The 21,613-nt window shown below is 40.6% G+C and overlaps 1 protein-coding gene across 1 annotated transcript in view; it reads right to left on the bottom strand.

Annotated features, from left to right (window-relative positions):
- The window catches only part of SLC35F1 (solute carrier family 35 member F1), a 185,441-nt gene that overhangs the window by 86,585 nt on the left and 77,243 nt on the right, over positions 1 to 21,613 (bottom strand). The window contains exon 2 of the mRNA XM_081905468.1: positions 1,594 to 1,769. Coding sequence (XP_081761594.1) covers positions 1,594 to 1,769 — 176 coding nt within the window. The remainder of the gene's footprint in view (positions 1 to 1,593; positions 1,770 to 21,613) is intronic.

Consider the following 21,613-nt stretch of genomic DNA (forward strand, 5'->3'; position numbering starts at 1 on the left):
GGAGTGTTTGCAGCTAAGACCCTTGAAGGCCTTATAAGAAGTTGCTGCAGGAGATAGACTGTGAGCAACATCATGGGAGGGCTGTTTCTAGGACTAAAGTGAAACTGGGAAGTTCCCTTGATATTTTTGCTCTTGGATGCTGCATATTCTTTAAGTAATCTTGTTATAGTTATAGAATTTAAAAGTGATTTTTGTGTGACTATGATTATTGTATTTTGCTATATTTTTGTTTTGCTATGTTATTATGAAATTGTTTTTGTACTGTTTGTCTGAAATGTATCCCTGTTTCTTTGTAGCAAGCTGCTTTCAGCATGATTTATTTTGTGGAAAAGTGACATACCAATAAAATGAATGAATGAATGTTATCTTTGTTTCATTGGGACTGAAAGGTTCTTCCCTTTACCACTGTAGCCTTCAGAGTCAAAGTTTGCTCTTATAGTTACGTCCCCCCACCCCCATGACTAGGTCTGCTGTCTCCATATCTTCATTAATATGCACTCAAAATCAGAACAGGTTTCTAAATGAACATATATGCCAACAGGAGAAGGGAAAAACAAAAGAAAACCCTCAAAGACTGCTCTCATTAGAATATCTCATGCTGATAAGATATCAAGGGTGAAATTCTACATTGTACTTTGATGAAAGTTCTGTCTGTGCAGATGAAATGATCTGCCTCTCCTTCCTTTCTCTGTTGTTCTGGTGCTTCTCCCAACTTCCTTAGAGTCAATTTCAGGGATGGGGAGGTGCAAGGGAGGGATAAGGGTAGAAGGGAAGTCTTTGAGCAGTGCTACCATACCAGGGTTTTTAGGTGACTCCTACCCCAAATGTTGGGACACAGGTGGCGCTGTGGGTAAAACCTCAGTGCCTAGGACTTGCCGATCATATGGTCGGCAGTTTGAATCCCCGTGGCGGGGTGAGCTCCTGTCTTTTGGTCCCAGCTCCTGCCCACCTAGCAGTTGGAAGGCACCCCTAAGTGCAAGTAGATAAATAGGTACTGCTTTATAGCGGGAAGGTAAATGGCGTTTCCGTGTGCTGTGCTGGTGCTGGCTTGCCAGAACAGCTCCGACACGCTGGACACGTGACCCGGAAGTGTCTCCGGGCAGCGCTGGCCCCTGGCCTCTTAAGTGGGATGGGCGCACAACCCTAGAGTCGGACATGACTGGCCCGTACGGGCAGGCGTACCTTTACCTTTACCCCAAATGTTTAATAGTGATTTTGCAACCTTTTATAGTTATCAACCTTTCTGGAGGAGCTGCAAGTTTTCTTTTCTTTTTAAATACTAGGAAATGCTTTGATATGTTCCAAGAGAGGGGAAATTATCCACTATGAGAAAGAAAAGCCAGTGCTTTCTTTTCTGGGGGTGAGCAGGGGTATGCATACTCCTAAACATTTTGTGAATCTAAGTTTGGCCTCATTGAGTGGCAGTATTTCAACATGAGTAGGAAAATGAGAGTACCCCTATACATTTTTAAAGAAAAAAAAGCACTGAGAAAAGCTATAGCAATTATTATTATTATTATTATTATTATTATTATTATTATTATTATTATTATCAATGCAATAATTATTCTACATCCAGAGAATGCCACTTACCTTGTCTAACAGCTAATGTTGTAGTATAGACCAAAAATAGGAGAATGTAGTTCAGGAAACTCTGAAAGACTGGAGTGTTGGCATGAAAATCATCTGACAGATACTTGCTGGTCAGGCTAATACCGCAGATAAGCAGGGACAGAACCTGCCCAAGAGCTATAGACAACAGGAGCTCCCTAAAAAGAAACAAGGAAGACAAAAGATACAGAATAATCAGAATTACTCAACAGCCAAGAAATTCCTACAACCCACAAAGAGAATACAGTAAGCCCAAGTCTGAAAAAGCAGTTTTCTATAGTCCTACCCCTTCACTCTAGGCCCCTAGTGATAAGTTTGAAAATATAATAGAAATAGTCTGGATTATTCAATTGGTTGCACAAATTGCAAATTTCATTCACCTCTCATTTTATGCCAAGCATAGTTTGTTCATTTTTATTTTGTGTTATTTTTCCCTTTCAGCATTTGCCCTCCTTCCTCTGATCTCCCTTCCTCCTCGCCATTCTCTTCTTCTCTTCTTGCCAATTAGCTGTCTTCACTTTTAAATCTAGATCCTGCAAGCTTCCTTTAAAAGACCGAAGAAAGGATTTCAGAGATAACCATGTGAACAGAGCAGTTCCCTAGGGATTTTTATTTATTCCCGTCTCAGATATTAATATATCACAAATCTGCTTTTGGACAGCTCTTGCTCACATAGACTGTTGTCATTACAAACCCATCCACTGATCATTGTATTGGCAGCTGGGATGATACATGGGTGAAAGCTTTGTTGGTAACCATGTTTTCACCTTTCACAGCAACAAGCCTCCAAGTGTTGTGTGTCGGTCCCAATCATGGAATGAAAAGAATCAAATAAGCAAAGGAAAGAGCAGGCTCTAATGCAAGATTTTCTTTTTATCGTGGACTGTGCTGAAAAAGTTCCACATGGTCCTCAAACCTGAAAAAGACCTAGTTTACCTTTGATATAACTGGTACTACACAATTGGGGATGTGGGTGGCGCTGTGGTCTAAACCATTGAGCTTCTGGGGCTTGCCAATAAGAAGGTTGGCGGTTCAAATCCCTGCAACAGGGTGAGCTCCCGTTGCTCTGTCCTAGCTCCTGCCAACCTAGCAGTTTGAAAGCACACTAGTGCAAGTAGATAAATAGGTACCGCTGTGGCGGGAAGGTAAAAGGTGTTTCTGTGCACTCTGGTTTCCATCCCGGTGTTCCATTGCACCAGAAGCAGTTTAGTCATGACCCGGAAAGCTGTCTGTGGACAAACGCCAGCTCCCTCAGCTTGAAAGCAAGATGAGCACCACAATCCCATAGTCACCTTTGACTGGACTTAACCGTCCAGGGGTCCTTTACCTTTTTTCTTTCTTTCACCACACAACTGCCTCTGTCCTGTGTGATTTGAGTCCTACGTTGCATCAGTAACATGTATTACCTTGTAGGACGTGCTGTTCCTTTAAATCTTGCCCTCCTTTCCAATTCTGCTTCAAGCACTATTCAGGCATCAACGTACTTAAGCAATCAGAATCAGATGTGTGGGAGAGCAGTCATGCCAGCTCCCCCTGTCCCTTCACTGTTTACCTACTGCTCAGCCCTGCCAGTCCTGATCAGGTTTCTAAGTTGTATAGAAAACCCACATGGAGTTCAGGTGTGGCTATTTGCTTTGACAGATAGATATTTTTATATAAATGATAGGGCATAAACAGTTGAAGTGTAAAGAAGACATCTTGTTTGTGCAAGGACTTCCACTTGTGCAATGGAAATTACCTTCCTTTTCCTCTCCCTCAGCAAGTTTATGGGACACACAGGGAAAGGAGTGTGAGGAGAAGTTTGGCTGGGCAAGTGGAAATCCTTGCATGAATGGGATGGCTTCATTGGATGCAACCCAAACACCGCATCTCCTGTATGTCCTTTACACACTGAAGTTATTTTACATCAGAGATGCAGAACCTGTGGCAGTCCAGGTGTTGCTAAACTCCAGCTCCCATCAATCCCAGCCAGTATGGCCAATGGTCATGAGAAGATGGGATTTGTAGCCCACAGGGAATCTCAGGTTTCTCTCCCCCCCCCCCCAGCAAGGGAAGGTTCTACTCAGTTTAATGTAACTTAAAATCCTTGTACCAATCTTATAACAATTTGCATAAGCAATCGTGACATTGGGAATACATCATTCTTATGAGAGAAGCAGGACATGCTTCTGCACACAGATGTACGATTAAACATTGTTCAGGTTCAAGGCTCATTAACTGCCAACTATTCCCAGATTGCTCATTTGCTACGAATACATAGGTGACGTCCCACATAATTGTAATCAAAGGCAGGATGCAATCCTAAAGAGCTCCTGTTTCTGTCCACAGCACACAAATCAAGTTTTCAAAAGTGGCATTTGCTGTATCTGATGGCATGTTCTTCCCTAATATTTTGCCACTTGGTCTTTTTTCCTCACCTCCACACCCAGAACCCACCGCAATTCTGAAGATAAACACATTACTGATTAGGCAGATGTGCATAGTTGCTTCAAGGCATGTAGTGCACAAACAAGGCCCAAATTAAACCTGTGAATTACTTTGAAACAATTCCCACTGTGAACGTACAAGAGTCTTTAGCCAGCATTTGCATAGAATTCCTACTGTAGTCAATTAAGATGGAGGAAAATTAAGTTAAGGGAAAGCAAAACTAAATTTACAGAGTGCTATAAAGATAAGCTTGGATCTCCCAGTAAGTAAAGCCTTTCAATTTTAGATACAAGTTAAGGATGTGATGGTTCCAGTTTATTGGTTTTCCCTTAGGCTCCAAGATAAATCTTTCCCTTGCCTACCGGCTTTCAGTGCGGCGAGACAGCGTGACAGCTTTTGACAGCACGGCAAATTTATTATAGGCCTGACACATGTTGATGAAACAGACTAGGTAAAAGGAGAGAGAGAAAAACCCCACAAGGGCAGTGATCTCATTTTCCTGCTTTTAATAGAGTTTTAAATTGCAAGGTGTTTGAATGAGTTTATGCTTAGTGGAAACAAAAAGTTCAAAAGGAGAAGTGAGAGTGTACCTGCTGCAGACTTCAAGTATTAGCTCAAAGTAACTCCTAGTCTGGGTAGCCATGTTCAAATGGGTAGCACAACATATTCAAATGTCTCAAACTGACCAGCAGGAAATTGACCAGCAGCAAAATGAAGCCTTTTAATAAATAAGTTTGGAATGGCTCATCTTGCTGAACATCGGGCCCCATCTTTTATACAGAATATTCATTCTGATTTTTTTTTTAAAAAAAGACCTATATTGTTGTTTTTCCATGCAAAATACAGCACTGAGCAAAGGCATATTACAATTACGCTAACCATGGTAGAACAGGAAACAGAGAGGAAAGGCTGGGGGGTGGGGGTTTCTAGGCTTCCCAGAAATATTTGAGTTGCAAAAAAAAAATGAAAAATGTTCCCTTGCAAATTAGAATAATTTCACCAGATAATTTGCAACAGGTTTTTTTTTTCTAGTTTGTATCAGAAATTTTTCCAATGCCCTGAAGACTTATGTGCTTAGTTTATAAATATTTAGTAAACAATACTAAAAACTTGGAAACCACCAAGTGTACATTATATTGCATTGCAGTCTGCATCTATTCGTTGTTACTAATGCACTTATGAAATGTAAAATTTTATGTGGAAAAATAAAGTCCTGGAAAATGTTCTACTCTACATCCCTGTGGCCATCTCTGTGTTGCAAGGTGCAATCTTGTCAGGTATTGAGAAATTATCATGCCTATTGATCCTAAATACTTCCAAGAATCCTTGAACTTTCTTTGCAACCGTTTTATGAATATTTATTTTTTCCTTCTGTTTTTCAAACCAAAGCAGACTTTTGAGGACGCTTACTGGAAACATGTAATGACTGTTGCTTATTTTAACAGAATTTTGCATATAACTCCCAACACTGCTGCCCACCAAGGAGAAGGAAAACTCTGGTTCTAAAATTCTGCTGGCTTGCAGGATATCTTTGGGATGTCCTTAAGACAGTTGGACGACACTGTCCTTCTGACAACTCCTGCAGTTAAGATCACATTATTGAGGCTGAGTCTTGCCATCACGGCAGCCCAAGACCGCCACACACTTCCCAGGCTTGTTCCCCAGGGAGATAACTTCAGTGTTGCTAACCCAGTGGTTTGACTTCACCCCCAGATCATACTCCATTCTCTCTCAATACAGGTGGATGCCAACAACAGCAACTTATTTAAGTCCAGTCGATTTCAATGGTCTATTCTAAATACTGTATGGTTTAAGTCTAGATTCAGCTCACACTTTTTGAAACACTTGTAGGTGGTTCAGGTTGTTTCAGTAGGGAAGTTGCCATTTTGCAGCACCCGACTCACTGTAAATGGTGAAAAAGGCATAAAGAAAAAGGCAGTATGGACCATTTGACCCTTTAGTAATGTCTAAGGAGTTACTGCAGATGGCATTAATTTCTAATTCAAAAAGGCAAGATTTCCACTGGGAAATAAAACAGGATAAGATCCCAGACTCATTCAATATTCTGTGAAACATATTTATGCAAATTTTATTAGAAATATTATTGCACAAGCTATATGTCAGCCTATTATGTTACAAATTTTGGAAAGTTTTAGAAACTAATTGCTGCAGCAACTTATAATTACTATTTGTTCCTTACATTATTATCGCATCATACTTCCTTCAGGAAGCTGAAGGTGGTGTACCTGCATTTTCTGAGAAACCCCACCTTCCATTTATCCCCACAGTGTTCTTGTGAAATAGGATGGATTGAGAGTCGATGACTGGCTCCATGAATTTCATGACCAAATTGAGAGTTGAAACCCATCCTGCCATCGTCCATGTAGCCACAACACTTCCACTCTGCAGTCAAGCACATTTTGGTGCCTGCTTAAAACATTTCTGTTTAGGCAAGTCAGCCCAGACACACATATATTGATATGTTTTTGTTCAGTGATGATTTTAATTGTTTTTTAAAGGTTTTTACTTGTTTTTAACTGTTTTTATGGCAATTCTAATATTTCTTGAAAGCCACTTAGGGTTTTGTTTCATTTTTTAAAAGCAATCAAGCAATAAATTTACCTAATTAAATGCTAGACTGCAAGACTTCAGTTTCAAATTTGCCATTTGTCTGCAGATGAAAACTGTTCTGATCAACTTAAGGGTTGCTAGGTGAACAGCTCAAGATATCAGCATACTGTTTTGCCGTGTATATCTAGAACAATTTCTGCATAGCCCATAGATGGAAGGACTGTGGTCTTGTGATTATGAGGGCAACCACTCTCAAGCTGCATCCATATACCCATCAGAGCTGGTAAAGTCCAGCTGGGAGAATCTAAGCCTTTGTTAATTTCTTGTTTTTAACTGTTTTCATTGATAATGCAAATATTTCTTGAAAATCTCTTAGAGGTTTTGTTACAATCAACCAGGTCTCCTCAATACTAGTCCAGCTTTTAAGCAATAAATTAGGGGTCAGCAACCTTTTTTAGCCGTGAGCCGGTCCACCGTCCCTCAGACCATGTGGGTGGCCGGACTATCTTTTGGGGAAAAAAATAATGGGAAAAAAATTAAAAAATGAAGAAATACTTCCTATGCCCCACAAATAACCCAGAGATGCATTTTAAATAAAAGGACACATTCTACTCATGTAAAAGCACGCTGATTCCCGGACCATCCACGAGCCGGATTGAGAAGGCGATTGGATCCAGCCCACGGGCCTTAGGTTGCCTACCCCTGCACTAAATCCTGCTGGCTGTCATAGTAATTCCCAATCTGTGCAAAGGAGTGTGCTACTGTGCTGCAAGAGAATTGTTAAGTACACTGCAACAAATTCATTATCTGAGTAATTAAAAGATTCCTCCCCAAGGAAGCAGCCTCCTGCATTTCTACATGGCAGACCATGTACAGTATCTCTGTGATATCGAAGGAAACCATAGTTTGCTTTACCATGGCATGCAAACCAGGCCTCTGTGTCTCTTTTTCAAAGTCAACACTCCTTAAAAACTCAAGAATTAACCCCATATGACTGGCAGGGAAAAGTCCATGGAGTGAATAACATTCATGCTGAAAAGAAGTTGAGACTAACAGCATACACTGTTGACCTCCAAAAGTCATCAATAGATTTCCACCTCAAGGAAACTCTCCTTTTACTGAACCTCATTGAAATGTTGATTTTGCTGCTTAGTGTTCCGATGCAGAGATCAAATATTATTTTCAAAAAGATGAAATCCATACACGCAGATGCTTAAGACTTAGACAGGAGGAAATCTCAGTGGTGCCTTTCTACAGCTAGGGCCAGAAAATTGATTAAAGATCAGATTCAACATCATGCCATGAATTTAAGTTTTTTTCAAAAGTGCTACAATCCTATACCCACTAACCTGGGAGGAAGCGTCATTGTACTCAATGAGACTTATTGCCAAGAGGTCATCAATATGAATATATTGTAAAGCACTCACAGTTTACTTTATTTGCCTCAGCTAAAGTACCGTAAGTCTGAGTGTGAGGCAAGCCAAACCGCATTTGAGGAAACCCACAGCATTCAATGAGGCTTAGCACAGGATGAAAAATTTAGTATGTGCGGTGCTTTTTTAAAAAAGAAAAAGCTTAGTCTCTTCACAAGATGGAGAAAAAATGATATATTTACATTGTCGTTAAAAAATTAATAAAAATTACTTTAAAAAAATGTAAATTTCATCTTGGATGCTTCATAGTCTATCCTGTCTTCTAGTTTCACCGTCATTACCGGTATATCTGAAATTGTTCTCTTCAGCTATAAAGGCTGGGAACTCCAGATTCCTTTGTTACCAAAAATCAATATTTTAATGGAACAAATGAGTTTGTAAGGCCATGTTTAACTCATCAGTGCTATGAGCTGGAACAAAGAGGGAAACAATTACATCTGAGCAGACTTTTAGGATTACTTTAGCTGTTCTATATGCCTCCTTCCCTAGGATAATCTGTTACATGGAGAGTCAACCCTGACAGAAGACTGGCATGCATATTATTTGGCGCTTCAAGTCTTATTAAATACCCGCAAGGAGATTAAAATGTGATTTGGGCCTTGAGTCAACATATATGCAAGAAGGACGGCTTTCAGCATTCTTCCTATCTTCTATTGCAGTTTAGTTCCAATCCATAATCAAATGGACTGATTATTTCTCCAAGTCAAGTGGACTCATAGAATCTTTGTCTCAGTATAAAAGAAGGAAATTATGCCACAATTAAATGCTCCCCACCCCCCTCTTCTTAAAGAAGCAACATCAGATGGTTCCACCTCCCACTTTAAAGGAGGCAATCCTGCCTTTGAATATTGGGGGGGGGTGCAATAAAGGAAAAGTAGCTGGTTATCTTTAAAATGTCTTATTTGTGCTGTTCCTAAGACTGGTCTTTAATTGTAGCCTCTGTACAGTGGAACCTCGGATGGCGAACGTGATCCGTGTGGGAGACACATTCACAACCTGCAGCGTTGGCATGCGCAAGTGCCGAAACCCGGAAGTAACCCGTTCTGGTACTTCCAGGTTCGGCATGGTGCACAACCTGAAATCACGTAACCTGAAGCATCTGCAACCTAAGGTAGCACTGTACAATCTTCTGCTATGTGTGCTTTCTTTTGTATTCAAATAACGATCTTTTTACATTTTTTTTTTAAAAACTGTAATCTATTTGGACATGCTAATGAAATAAAAAACTTGTTTGTTTTTTTAAGTACTGAAGACAGGCCAGAAGAACTTCAAAATGCAAGCCATAAACCATGTGTTGTGGCCTGTCACACAAATATCAATGTTTAACTGGTTAATTAGGTTTGACCTCACCTGGGAAGCGCCTGGTTCAGGGACTAGATGCTACTGATGGCTTAATTTAATCCATCCTGCAGCCATCTTCCTGTGGAAAGGATCATAGCTCAGAGGTAGAGAATCTGCCTTAAGGCCCAAGGTCACAGGTTCAATCCCCCACAACTTAAGGTAGGGCTGGAAGAGAACCCACAGTGAAACAGTGGAGAGCCACTGCTCTCCATACTGAGCTAGATGGTGCCCTCTGGATGTTTTTGAACACAACTCCCATCCATCCCAACCAACATACTAATGTATTTTGTCTACTTTGTTCTACCAGTTAATGCCCCCCTACCCCTTTGCCACTACTGCTTTACTGAGTCCCGTCTGCACCAGTGTGCTATGTCCTGTCCCAGTTTAACAGGCAGCCCAATCCCATACTGTACATGTTTTCTTGGAAGTAAACTCCACTGTACCCAGTTGGCCATATTCCCTGGTTCAGAGTGCTTATGACTGGAGCCTTATTGTCATCTCTCATTCAGGCTTTTCAGTATGATGCAATCCAATTCCCAGTTTAGTATTACACTGCTAAATACCACTTTGATGCTTTTATATTATGATGGCATGAAAGCAGTAAAAGGGAAACCTCCCTCATAAATTACTCAACCCGTTACAGGTTTTAAACACTCATATGGGTGAGCAGATGAAAACACCCAAACACCTCAAGTCAGGATCAGGAAGCAAACAGCAGATGTTGTACAAATGTTATTGCGTGTCAAGGTCACCAAGCCACCCCCCAAATAAATCACAATTCACACAGAATTTTTGTTTAAGGTTTTTGGCATAATTTTGGCCACAACTTTATTAAAATACATAAATGTGAGTGGTTGCTTAGGCATTGGTTATTACTATCTGTCCCCGCCCAGGGACAGAACTGACTTCCAGATTCCAGTGAAAGCCAGTAAGGGAAAACAATATTGGGGAGAAAATGGAGCCAGGCACCAGACCCTCACCTCTCCCCGCATGCTCCCAGGGGCTTGCGCGGCCCAAGCCCCACGCCAGGGATTTGGACGAAAGCATGGCGAGCCCCTGGATTCCTTTAATGGAATTCCCTTGCAGCAGCAGCATTGGATGGGCAGGCACAGCCAACCACATCCCCTCCACCAACCAAAAAATTAGCCAATGCCTAACCGCAACCTTACAAGTTGTGACGATTTGCTACGCAGTAGGCAAAAACCAAATGGCACCAGCCAATCCGCCAAATGGACAAAATTCCTACCAGGCCCCTGCCCCCAAAGCAGATGACCCCATGACAGGCATAGCAAGGTCAAACTCCAGCATTCCCACAAGAGCTGACATCATTGTCCTCAGGAAATTATTTCGATAAGGGAAACAACCTTGCTATTGACCCTTGCATACGTCATCTAGTGTTTTTCACTAGGAAGTAATTAGATACCATTCAATTTTTTATTTCGCACACCCAGAAGGTACATTTTCCTTCCTAGTGTTGCCTGCATGGAGTTGAAGAAGACACCTATTTGCTATAATGCAACTTTACTGCCCAAGGTCACACCGCACTTGCTTTCTTGAATAACCACCTGCTGCTGTATCTTGCACATTTTCAGAACAGGTTCTTCTGATCCCTCTCTCACACCCTCAAAATTGGAAGGAAGTTACCCAAAGGCAATCAATCAGGTGAGAAAAGACTGATGATACACCTTAAAAACTGATGATAAAAGGTATTATAAGAAGTGTTGCAAATGCCCCCCCCCAAACCCTCAAATCCATAAGGAATCAGTACAAGCTTTATTTCAGTGGAGCTACATGGACACAGGAATGGTATATTATAAACAATGGTTAGGATCCAAAGGGATGATTTGGCTCCTGCAAAAGGCACCAAAAACTATGAAGGATAATGAGCCTAAAAGTTGCTAAACATCCTTAGTCTCCAATCTGCTCCCCTGGTAATAAACAATTCATACAATTTTCCAGAAAAATGGTGTGTGTGTGTGTAAAACCAGTTCCACAACAAGGGGCAATAATAGCATCAATAACAATGATAGTTTACAGCACTTTCTTAACTAAGCCTACACAGAAGTAATTCAATGGGACTTAAAAGTTGGTTTAGGATTACAGCCTAGTGATGCATTTCAAATTTGTGTACCGGGTGGGGGCACTGAGAGAAAGGACTTTAAAAGCTATAAAACAATGCAATCAAGAGAGCAAATCTGCCATATTAACTTTTTTCTCTTTTATACTGGAACGATGCAGCATCGCAACTTTTCCTCGGACGTAAAACCAATGCAAAATGTCACCCTTCAGCATTTTTAAAGGAGCTCGTTTATCAGCTTTTGCTATTTCCTTAGAGTGTTATCTATTACATGAAAAAAACCTACTTTGAAATAGAATGTTTCTCTTCTTCTCAGGCTCTGATGGGAACAGTAAATCAGTTTCACAGAAGCGAAAGCTTAATTTCCAAAGGCCTTGCAGCCAGTTCAGAATATAGCCAGAGGGGCAGAGTAGGGGTGTGTGTGTTTATATTTGAAACTCTGGTTGTGGTTGTCATTCCCCCCTCCTACTATGATTTACAAGTAATAGGAATACATATTTATGGAGATTCCATGTGTGAAATGGCCCTCAAACAAATGCCAAGCAGAATTTCTATTGAAAAATCTGGCCTGTTGTATCTCCATTTCTGAATGGCCACAACAATGAAATGAATAATGCACAAAATGGTTCATATTCTGTAATCATTGTGCAAAATATATAAAAAAATACAGATTTTGTAGCAAAGGCTTAGTAACACATTTTGGACAGCTCAACATCTGGATGCTACCACTAGAGGAAAAGTTGTAGCTCAGTGTTATAGGGAAATTATACAAGTTTCCTTAATCTGCATCTCAGAGTTCTGCAGCAATTCTTCCTCGTGGAATTTAATATATATTTTTTATTTTGCTACAGAGGTGGAATGGTGGTGGTAGTGATCAAGTTTAGAGTAGCACTAGCACTGGGTTTGAATGGGGTAGAAAAATGAAAAGAAGTTGCTTCTAGTTATGATTGCCAGCTAGTGGTGATTGCCATAGATTTGGAGAAGAGGGAATTTGTTGCTGTTGTTTGTTGTTGGTTAAAAAACAGTAATTTCTTTTTAATTAAAAAAGAAGAAGGGTCTGATGTATGGTTTAAATAAGCAATGTATATTTATGAGCATTGTAGATGATACCTAACCTCATACAAGGTACTCTGAAATTCCATCTATTCCTTAAAGGAGAAATAAAATCCCCTTGCATTCCCTTGGCTAATAACGGGAACTTACATAGGAAGTTGCCTTTTATGAAACCAGCCTACAGTGGTACCTCAGGTTACATACGCTTCAGGTTACAGACTCCGCTAACTCAGAAATAGTGCTTCATGTTAAGATCTTTGCTTCAGGATGAGAACAGAAATTGTGCTCCGGCGGCGCAGCGGCAGCAGGAGGCCCCATTAGCTAAAGTGGTGCTTCAGGTTAAGAACAGTTTCAGGTTAAGAACGGATCTCTAGAATGAATTAAGTACTTAACCCGAGGTACCACTGTATTTGCCTATCTGTATTGACTATCCTGACTGGCCGTGGCTTTCCAGGATCTCAGACAGAAGACTTTCACATTCCTTGCTACCTGACTCTTATAACTGAAGAGGCAAGGAATTCAATTTGGAACATATGGTATGCAAATTATGTCTGTGGCCATTAAGTTATGGAGCCTTCCCTTGGCTTTCATGGAGATGTACATGGAGCAGTGAGGGACAAAAGGGATTTCTGTCTCTACAGTCATATCAGCCAAAGCAACCCTGATCAATGGGAGGGCAGATGTTACAGCCAGATCACTCTCAGAACACAGCTTGCTACAGGAGAGGAAATTATGGTTCTATTTGTTGGCCTGTCTTTATTCTATCCAGGAAGCAAAATATTATTATTATTATTATTATTATTATTATTATTATTATTATTATTAATACCCCACCCATCAGACTGGGTTTCCCCAGCCACTGTGGGCAGCTCACAGCACATATCAGAACATACTAAAACATCAAACATTAAAAACTTCTCGATACAGTTAGATTGGGATCTGAAGATGTACTAGTTTATCCAAATAGTGCTGAAACTCATTGCTCATGAGCAAATTATGGCATGTCTGGACATCCTAAGATACAAAGTTAACAGACAGTGAAAGTGCATTTATAAACTGAAAACCATCCATACTGTGCATTATCCTTGTTACAGTTTATAAACTCTGACACTACTGGTCACGTTGTTAGACCTGATTGCCCTATGTTTATAAATGATGCACTCAATTAACTGGACTATCTTGTCTTCCACCAGCTTGAAAATTATACTTTCCCACTTTTTGTTGAAAAAGTAATTGACCCTGGGCGATATCACTTCTACTAAATTGTTTGGAGAAAGATGAAAGGTATATTTGGCTTTCACTTTGTGCATCTCACTCTCTAACACACCCACAACCACACAGGGAGGGTTTTGGCAGCTTTATGCAGTGCAGTGTTGAACTATGTGCCCGTTTTGATCCAACCTAGATGTTCAAGATACCCAGCATACCCAAGATACACATTCTTGCACAAACGTCATGGTGGCTAGATGAAGAAGTGCAAATTGTAGCAAACAAAAAAAAGCTAAGAGGAATATTAAACAGCTCATATGGAAGCATCCCATTTTCTTCTATTCATGGAAACTGCATATGCCCAAAGAGTTCCCCTTTGCAGGCATGTAGTATTCATTGTTGCATAGAAGAGAATGGGGGAAAGAGCTCCACCCATGCAGAGCAGCTGCTGTCCCTACAAAACGTCATTGTTGTGGAATCCCATCGCACAATGAAAGCTCATTGAGCTGTTAAAATAGGCAGCATCCACAAAAACATGCCACTGAAGTGCAAATTAAAGAGTATTCTTGGCCATTTATATAGCATTTCCCATGTGCTAAGTTTCACAATTAGTCTTGAAAACAACCTCTTGAAATAAGTTAGGCTGACCCACTGTGATATACCCAAGTGCACTTCACGGTTTTATGAGGACATGAGCCTGGATCTCATACTTTGCAAGCAGTTGTGGCTGAGGAAATACAGAATTCTTATATTGTTATTTCTAGTTCCAAGGCCTATATATTTTTAAAAAGTCTGCAGTCTGTCCCTCAGATTCTGAATTTTGTCTTTCCCTACCCAAGAACTTTAAACGGCACGATCTAGTAAACCAGATCAGTTTGACATTGATGGTATGTAATGAGATGCTCTATTATGGCCGGGATGGGGAACCTGTGGCTCTTCAGGTGCTCTTCAACTCCAAGACGCAGCTGGAGAACAGGCAGGGATGAGGGGGGTTCTAATCCAACAACATCTAGAGAGGCACAAGTCCCCCATGCCTGCATTATATACTGGTTCCATTGTACTCTTTGTCATAACCCAGCTATATCTTTTTTTCTTTTGCATTCAGAGATGCCTGTGCTCAGATGTCAGGGTACAGAACCTGTCCAGGATCCCAGCCTGCATGAGTGCCCACTGTACTCCTGCAGAAAACACAAGCTGACTGAAAAGCTTCTTGTCCAGGTCAGGAAATGGAAGGAGTTGTTGCTACCCCTGAGCAGAAGCACCTGGACTTCACCCATTCTAACATCTTTATTGCCCAACAATCAGGATTTCTCCAAACAGCCTCAAACTGGGACTTCACCATCATTTAGTATGCCTCCTTCCCTCCTTCAATTGCCTCCACTCCACACCTGACATCGCCTTGTGACTTTCCACACACTGTCCTTAGCTGGCTTGAAATTTCCATTTCGTAACTTCCATTAAAGGCATTCAGGGCAGAACATCATAACAATTATGAGGAGGTTAAAATCTAAATCTTTATAACGCCACCCAGGGTAAGCTTTAATACCCAGAAATATGACGCTTGACATGCGTTATTTCTTAATTATAGCACATCACTTGACACACTTGGCACAATGGAAGCAAAATTAAAGGCTGGGCACAGATCAGCAGAATATAAGAAAGAAATCAATGCATGGGGCTTGGCTTCCACTTCACTCGAAACAAACTAGTAATTTTAGAGAACAATGATTCTTTCTGTTTCTTTTCTTTCCCCATAGCAAAAACAGAGGAAAGCCATTTTAAATCTCCCCCCGAGCTGAATTGCCAGAGTACTGGATATCTAAAATTAAGTATCTTCTGTGACCTTTTAGTGTATTCCAGGATAACTGCACATTTCCTTCGGCCAACAGATTATTACATACCCTGAGAATAATCAAATGAACAGCAGGTACACCTAAATCTCATTGAACTAACTTGGTGGTTAAATACATAAATGGGATTTTTGCTGGATTGTACCATGTTCCCAGCCAGATTAAATGCTTATGTAAGTGTGCCAGAACACCTGGAACAAAATTCAAGCTTTTCCCTTCTCTTACCTGCTATTTACCTATTCCCGTGTCTTTCTGAATTGTAGCTTACCAGTTAGGGCCAGGGCCAGGACACTCCTAAAGTTCACCCCCTTGCTCCAAGACACAACTTGGGAGAGTGGATCATACCACCATTCCTTATTCCCACAGAAGTCAACTGTTAATATTTCTGCTCTTTATCAAGCCCACTGTGGATTTAAATGCATTTCAATATTTTAACGTGTGCTGGCCTACAATTTCTATATTCATATTTGGCATGCTGAGTAAATATGTTAATATTTGAACAAACCCAAGAGGGGAACAACACAGGAAAATACTGCATTGGATAATAATATGACAAGACATGCTTTTAACATAATATGCAAATACCGACACATAGCGTGCATATTTGCTCAGCAGTGTCCCCATTAAAATTAATTACGTGAGCTCCCTACATGGGTAAGCACACCACGATATCGCCCAGGATTACTTTATCATGTTAGCTTTGCCTCATTTTCAAGGCATAACAATTCACAACCTATCTTCAATTTCCATCTCAGGCTTCCCATTTTCAGCTCGCCTTAAGCAAATGTACTCCGAATTATACGACGAGGCTTGAGGAGCTTAGCAGCAAGGCAGGCTCCCCTCCACACCATTCTCCTTTCTTGTGCCACTTGAATCCCATGCTCATTAGCCAGCACTCTGAAGTGGGAGAGAAGATTTTATGGCTACAGTACTGAGTCATGGGCTATCTGACATTCCGTGCAACTTGCTGGGAAAAGATTGTCTGTCGTTTCCTTCACAGCCTTCAGAAGGCAGAATTGGTGGGAAATCAAAGCCCTTAGAAATGTCAGCTTGCCATGTGGCTGTTCACGTACATGGGATACTAGCCCCTTGAGTTTATTCCTGGATCATCATTATTCATCAATATGTATTAAAAATAACTTATCAAGTTCACCCTGACAATCCTAGTTTATTTTATATTACCTGCTAATAGTAGAATTGTTCTATTATGTTTCCTTTGCTATAAATTCCTCAGTTTTTTGTTCATTTTGGCTATATATGATTTACTCTGCATTTTTCAAAAAACAATAAAAAAAATTAAAATGTATAACTTGCCATTCATCTATATTATCGCTGTTGCTGATGCTACTGTGAATTTCCTTCCATGTATATCTCAAGGTGTTACACAAAATACAATAAATAAACTACAATGCAATTAAAGACAGCACAAAAACAACAACCCAGAAGATGAATTCAAAGACAATACAAAATTGACACCTATGGCAGACACACCAGGGTAGGGTGCAATATAAAATTGCAATGGACCATGCAATAAAGTGACATTATTTTTTAAAAAACAACAACTCTGCATCAGAATTAATAGATACAGCTAAAAACAAACAAGAATATAAACTGAATGGGTCTAACAGTGAAACCCTTAACATGTCTGGACACATAAATATGCCTTCACCTGTCATAAAAATGCCTTCACCTGTCATATCGTTGGTGGCAGCCATGCCACTAAGTTGGGAGGCCATTTCATAGATGGGGGCATTCTACAGAAAAGGCTCTTTTGTGCATATAGTGCTTTTGCTCTAGTGGGGGAACGTAGAGAAGAGCGCCCTCTGAGGATCTTAAGGCATCAACAGGCTGGTACAGGAAGACGTGTTCCTTCAAGTCTTAAGCTGCTATGGCTTTAGAGAGCAGCACATACCTCTTATTTACTGAACAGATAAGAATGCAACTTTTAAAATAAGTAGTATCATTTGGAAATTTAACATACACAAAGGAGATGTGCAAGGAGCTAGTCCAGGCTCTTTTCTGCTTGTTTTTTGATGGGGAAGACACCTGGCAATGGAGTTCCATGAGCATGGTGATCTGCAGTGACACTCATGGCAGAAGCCACCAGGGAGCACTGTTTTCAGAGTTTTATCTCTTCTTGGTGTTCAAGCTGTGCTAGTGTCCAGGCTGCAGAAATGTCAAACGCACTAGCTGTGACACATGTTCCCCTGGTGAAATATGACAGCATGTACAAAACACTGCAGTTCTGTGCTAGATAAAGCTCTGATTAAAAAACAACAGATTAACATACTTTAGAAACTTAGGAAGCTGCCTGATACCAAGTCAGAACCTGTCCATCTAGCTCAAAGTTGTCTATACTGACAGTGGCTCTCCAGGATTTCTGACAACGGACGTATTCTGGCCCTACCTGAAAATGCTGGGGACTGAATCTGGGACCTTCTGCATGGAAAACCGATGCTCTGCCACATCAATTGATTCACTGTCTTTTTAACAGGTTATCAATTAAATGACCAAGAAATACATTGCCTGGGCAATATTCTGAGATTCTGTTAAGTATTTTGAGTGTCTGTTAAATAAGAAGCAGAGGCAAATCATTTATTGTTTGCCAAATCAACTAGAAATGTGAATCAAGAGGTGTGTGTCGTGAGTGAAAACACTTTCAGATTCACGTTACATCTAAAATCCAATTAAGGTTCATATTTTGAATCTACGGTTGTTGAATCGATTCATCACATCATGTTTCACCTCAAAGGTGCTATGTGTATCTTCTGCCAGCTAAGCTAATTTTCTGTCCATTCAGCAGATTTTGCTGACTCTCTGAAGTGGCGGGGAGGTGCTACAAAAACCCTTCAGAAGCAAAATTCCTCTCTAAACAGCCTCCATCTTCAGAATCTGGTCTTATTTTAAGGCCGAATCAATTGATTAATTGATGCAACTTGGGAGTATTTTTGAGTATTACAACAAAGGGCAGAAGGTATACATGGGTAATTGTGCAACAGGGATGGCTAACCTTGTTCAGTCCGAGGGCTAAATTGCTGGTCAGCGACCACTTGAGAGACCCCATGCCACATTTTTTGAGGGCCACAGGCCAATATATGTGCATGCACGTGTAAACAGCACAAACATTCAACAGGAAGAAGGGCATAGGCTCACCAGGCATACAGCTATCCAGCATTCTCTCCTTCTCTCACACATGCAGTCGTACACACATATATATATACTGTTTCACACAAACAAATATGGACATGCGTACACACTCAGCATCTCCATCCCTCCCCACTGGGATGAGAAGGACTGGAAATGTGGCCCTTGTATCAAAGGATCTGTGCAACGTAAAGGACAGTGTTACCATTCACCCTCACACTCCAGTCCTATTCCCCTCACAGAGGACTCAGCTATACTCAGTCAGTTATATCTTTGTAATTCTGTTGTAAAGATGTGACACCAAATGGCGCTGTAGAGCAAAAAAACTTTGTCTATGCAATTTTACATAGGGGTTCCCTCCCCCTTTTGTTATAATGATCTAATTTATGACTTATATATAGCGTTTTTTCCCCATGTGTGTAGATCCAGCCAGAGCTACAATTTGCAGAGTGGTCTCACAATCCATCTCTCTTTCCAGGCAACTCTGAGCCCTGTAGCTCTGGGAGGAGAATAGGGGTCTCCTTACAACTCTAAGCAGCCTTAACAAACTATAGTTTTTGGGATTCTTTGGAGGAAGCCATGGCTGTTTAAAGTGGTACAATGAGGCTTTAAATATATAGTGCAGATGAGGCCTAGGTCATGCACAGATAAAAGGGACCATACACATCACTGTGAGGCTTGTGCCTTCTTGCCAAGTATCACTGGAGTTAGCATAATCTATGAAACAAGATCTAGAACAGAGAGTTCCCTGAAACACTCCCTGCAAGCACTATTGGACAAATAGTGATTGCTCAAGGACAGTTGGTAAAGGTGTAATTAACTGTCCCAGATTGGTGCGCTTTGCTTAAGTAAAGTATTCCTAGCATGGCATTATTGATGTTTGCTGTTGCCAGTCAAATACCTGTCTGAAATGATCTTTTGTATGTTAATAAGCTTTTCTTGATAAGTCAATCTAACTGTGCATGACACTTTGTTTACAGAGTGTCACACCCCATAAGGAAAATTATCAACACTGTTGGAAGATTAACTTAATGTAGAAGGAAAGGTTCTACAGAGCAAAAGTTCAAGGATAAAGGACTGAGTGGGTTTATAAAAGATTGGGCAGGTGGCGCGAGCAGGGGCACAGTCCGTAGTGTGTAAAATACACACACACACACACACACACTGATGATGCAATGACACAAGAATATATCTCAAATTAGAGACTGTTGTTTGATTTCCTTCCACTTGCTAACAATAATTCCTTTTATAAAGATGGCAGTTTCACAACAGAAAATTGTATATACTATACTGCTTTTCTTTAAAATCACATGTCTGCAGCGGTGCTCATAATTCAGTCTTGGTGGTATTAAGGAAGAAACAGGATCTGATGAGAGTTCTTTGGTTTCAGTTGTTCTGATGACACGTAACAAAGTTATGAGGTTAGAGAGTTAAATTAAACAGAACTATGAGCGTTCATGTTTGTCAGCTGCTCATTCTACTCATCAGAGTAATACTATTAAGGATATATCAAGCTCCCCTCAAAGTGACACAAAAGCTTAAGAAAGCTTTGTCACTGTTTTTAAGAAAGCCTTCAGAGAAATTAAACAAGCCAGGGAACAGATGGCACTGCAAGTGAGGCAGCAGAGGAGCTGTACATCTTGACAGCTTTGTGTAATGGCTGGTATTTCCCTGCAAGCTACCGTGTGACATGAATTCAGTGTGAGCAAACAAGACTCCTCAAGCAAGCAGGATTCTTTCTTGCCCTGTGCACATGCCTGCATCTTGAGATAGCAAAGAAGGATTGCTATATAAAGCCATGGCTCTGATTATTAGGGAAACCTGCAGCCCTCCAGATGTTGCTGGAACTCAGCTCCCAAACATCCCTGACTGGCTAGGGCTGATGGAGTCCAACAACATCTGGAGAGCCACAGCTTAGCCACCCCAGTGGAACAATATTAGAGAGTGGAACATTTCCAGTTTCTCCTTCACCATAAAACTGAACTCAATTGGAAAGCGAGACACATATTATCACCCCACTCCCACCACCTGGAAATCCAAAATCTTGTGTAGGGAGCATGGGGAAGAAATTTGGATATAAAACACACCAGCACTTTCACTTCTAATTTCCCACTATCTCTTGAACACCTTCAGAAATGAATATGTACCTGGGTTTTTACTGTGAAGGCACTTCATTTTTACAAACCTATTTTAGCCCTATCCCCCTTTTAAAAACATGTGCCAGCAAACATGGAATTAAAAGAGGAACAGGGCTAAAAATACACATCTGTATGGTTCATAATCGACACACACTTTGTGAATTTTAAAATCACGTGGGCTCACTTACGCCTCATAGGAACTAGCCTTGGGTTATTGGACGAACAGTAATATACCTTAAGACTTGTGCCAAGACCCACAAATTAAAGAACACATGCATCCCTTCAGAGTTTCACTGTGGTTTTTGACTAGGTAGCTTCTCCACATCCAAAATTATGCCAAGATCATCTATAAAATGAGTTCTAAAGTTCTGACATTCTCAATGTGTTGCACACATGTAGAAAATGAAGCATTTAGTGTCCAGGTATATGAAATTGCTCACATACAAGTGTGTGTGTGTGTGTGTGTGTGTGTGTGTGTGTGTGCCTTATCACTGATAGTTTAGGTAAAACACTCTCATATTCAAACATATATACCGTAATATACAAAGCAGAGTAAAAATTCTTTAAACACTTTTTAAAGAATCAAACAAGGTAGATTTTACCATGTCAAAATGATCCTACTACTGTATTTCCCTTTAGGTTATAAATTTCCTACACAGAAACTAAGAAACTGACAAGGAAACTTTGGGGACGTATCTCAGGGAGCCAATATATCCCCAAAGCCTGTGTCAGAAGGATGCTCCCTGGGTTGTTGTTTTT

The sequence above is a fragment of the Podarcis melisellensis genome, assembly GCF_964234715.1.
Source record: "Podarcis melisellensis genome assembly, chromosome: 3".
NCBI classification, from domain to species: Eukaryota; Metazoa; Chordata; class Lepidosauria; order Squamata; family Lacertidae; genus Podarcis; species Podarcis melisellensis.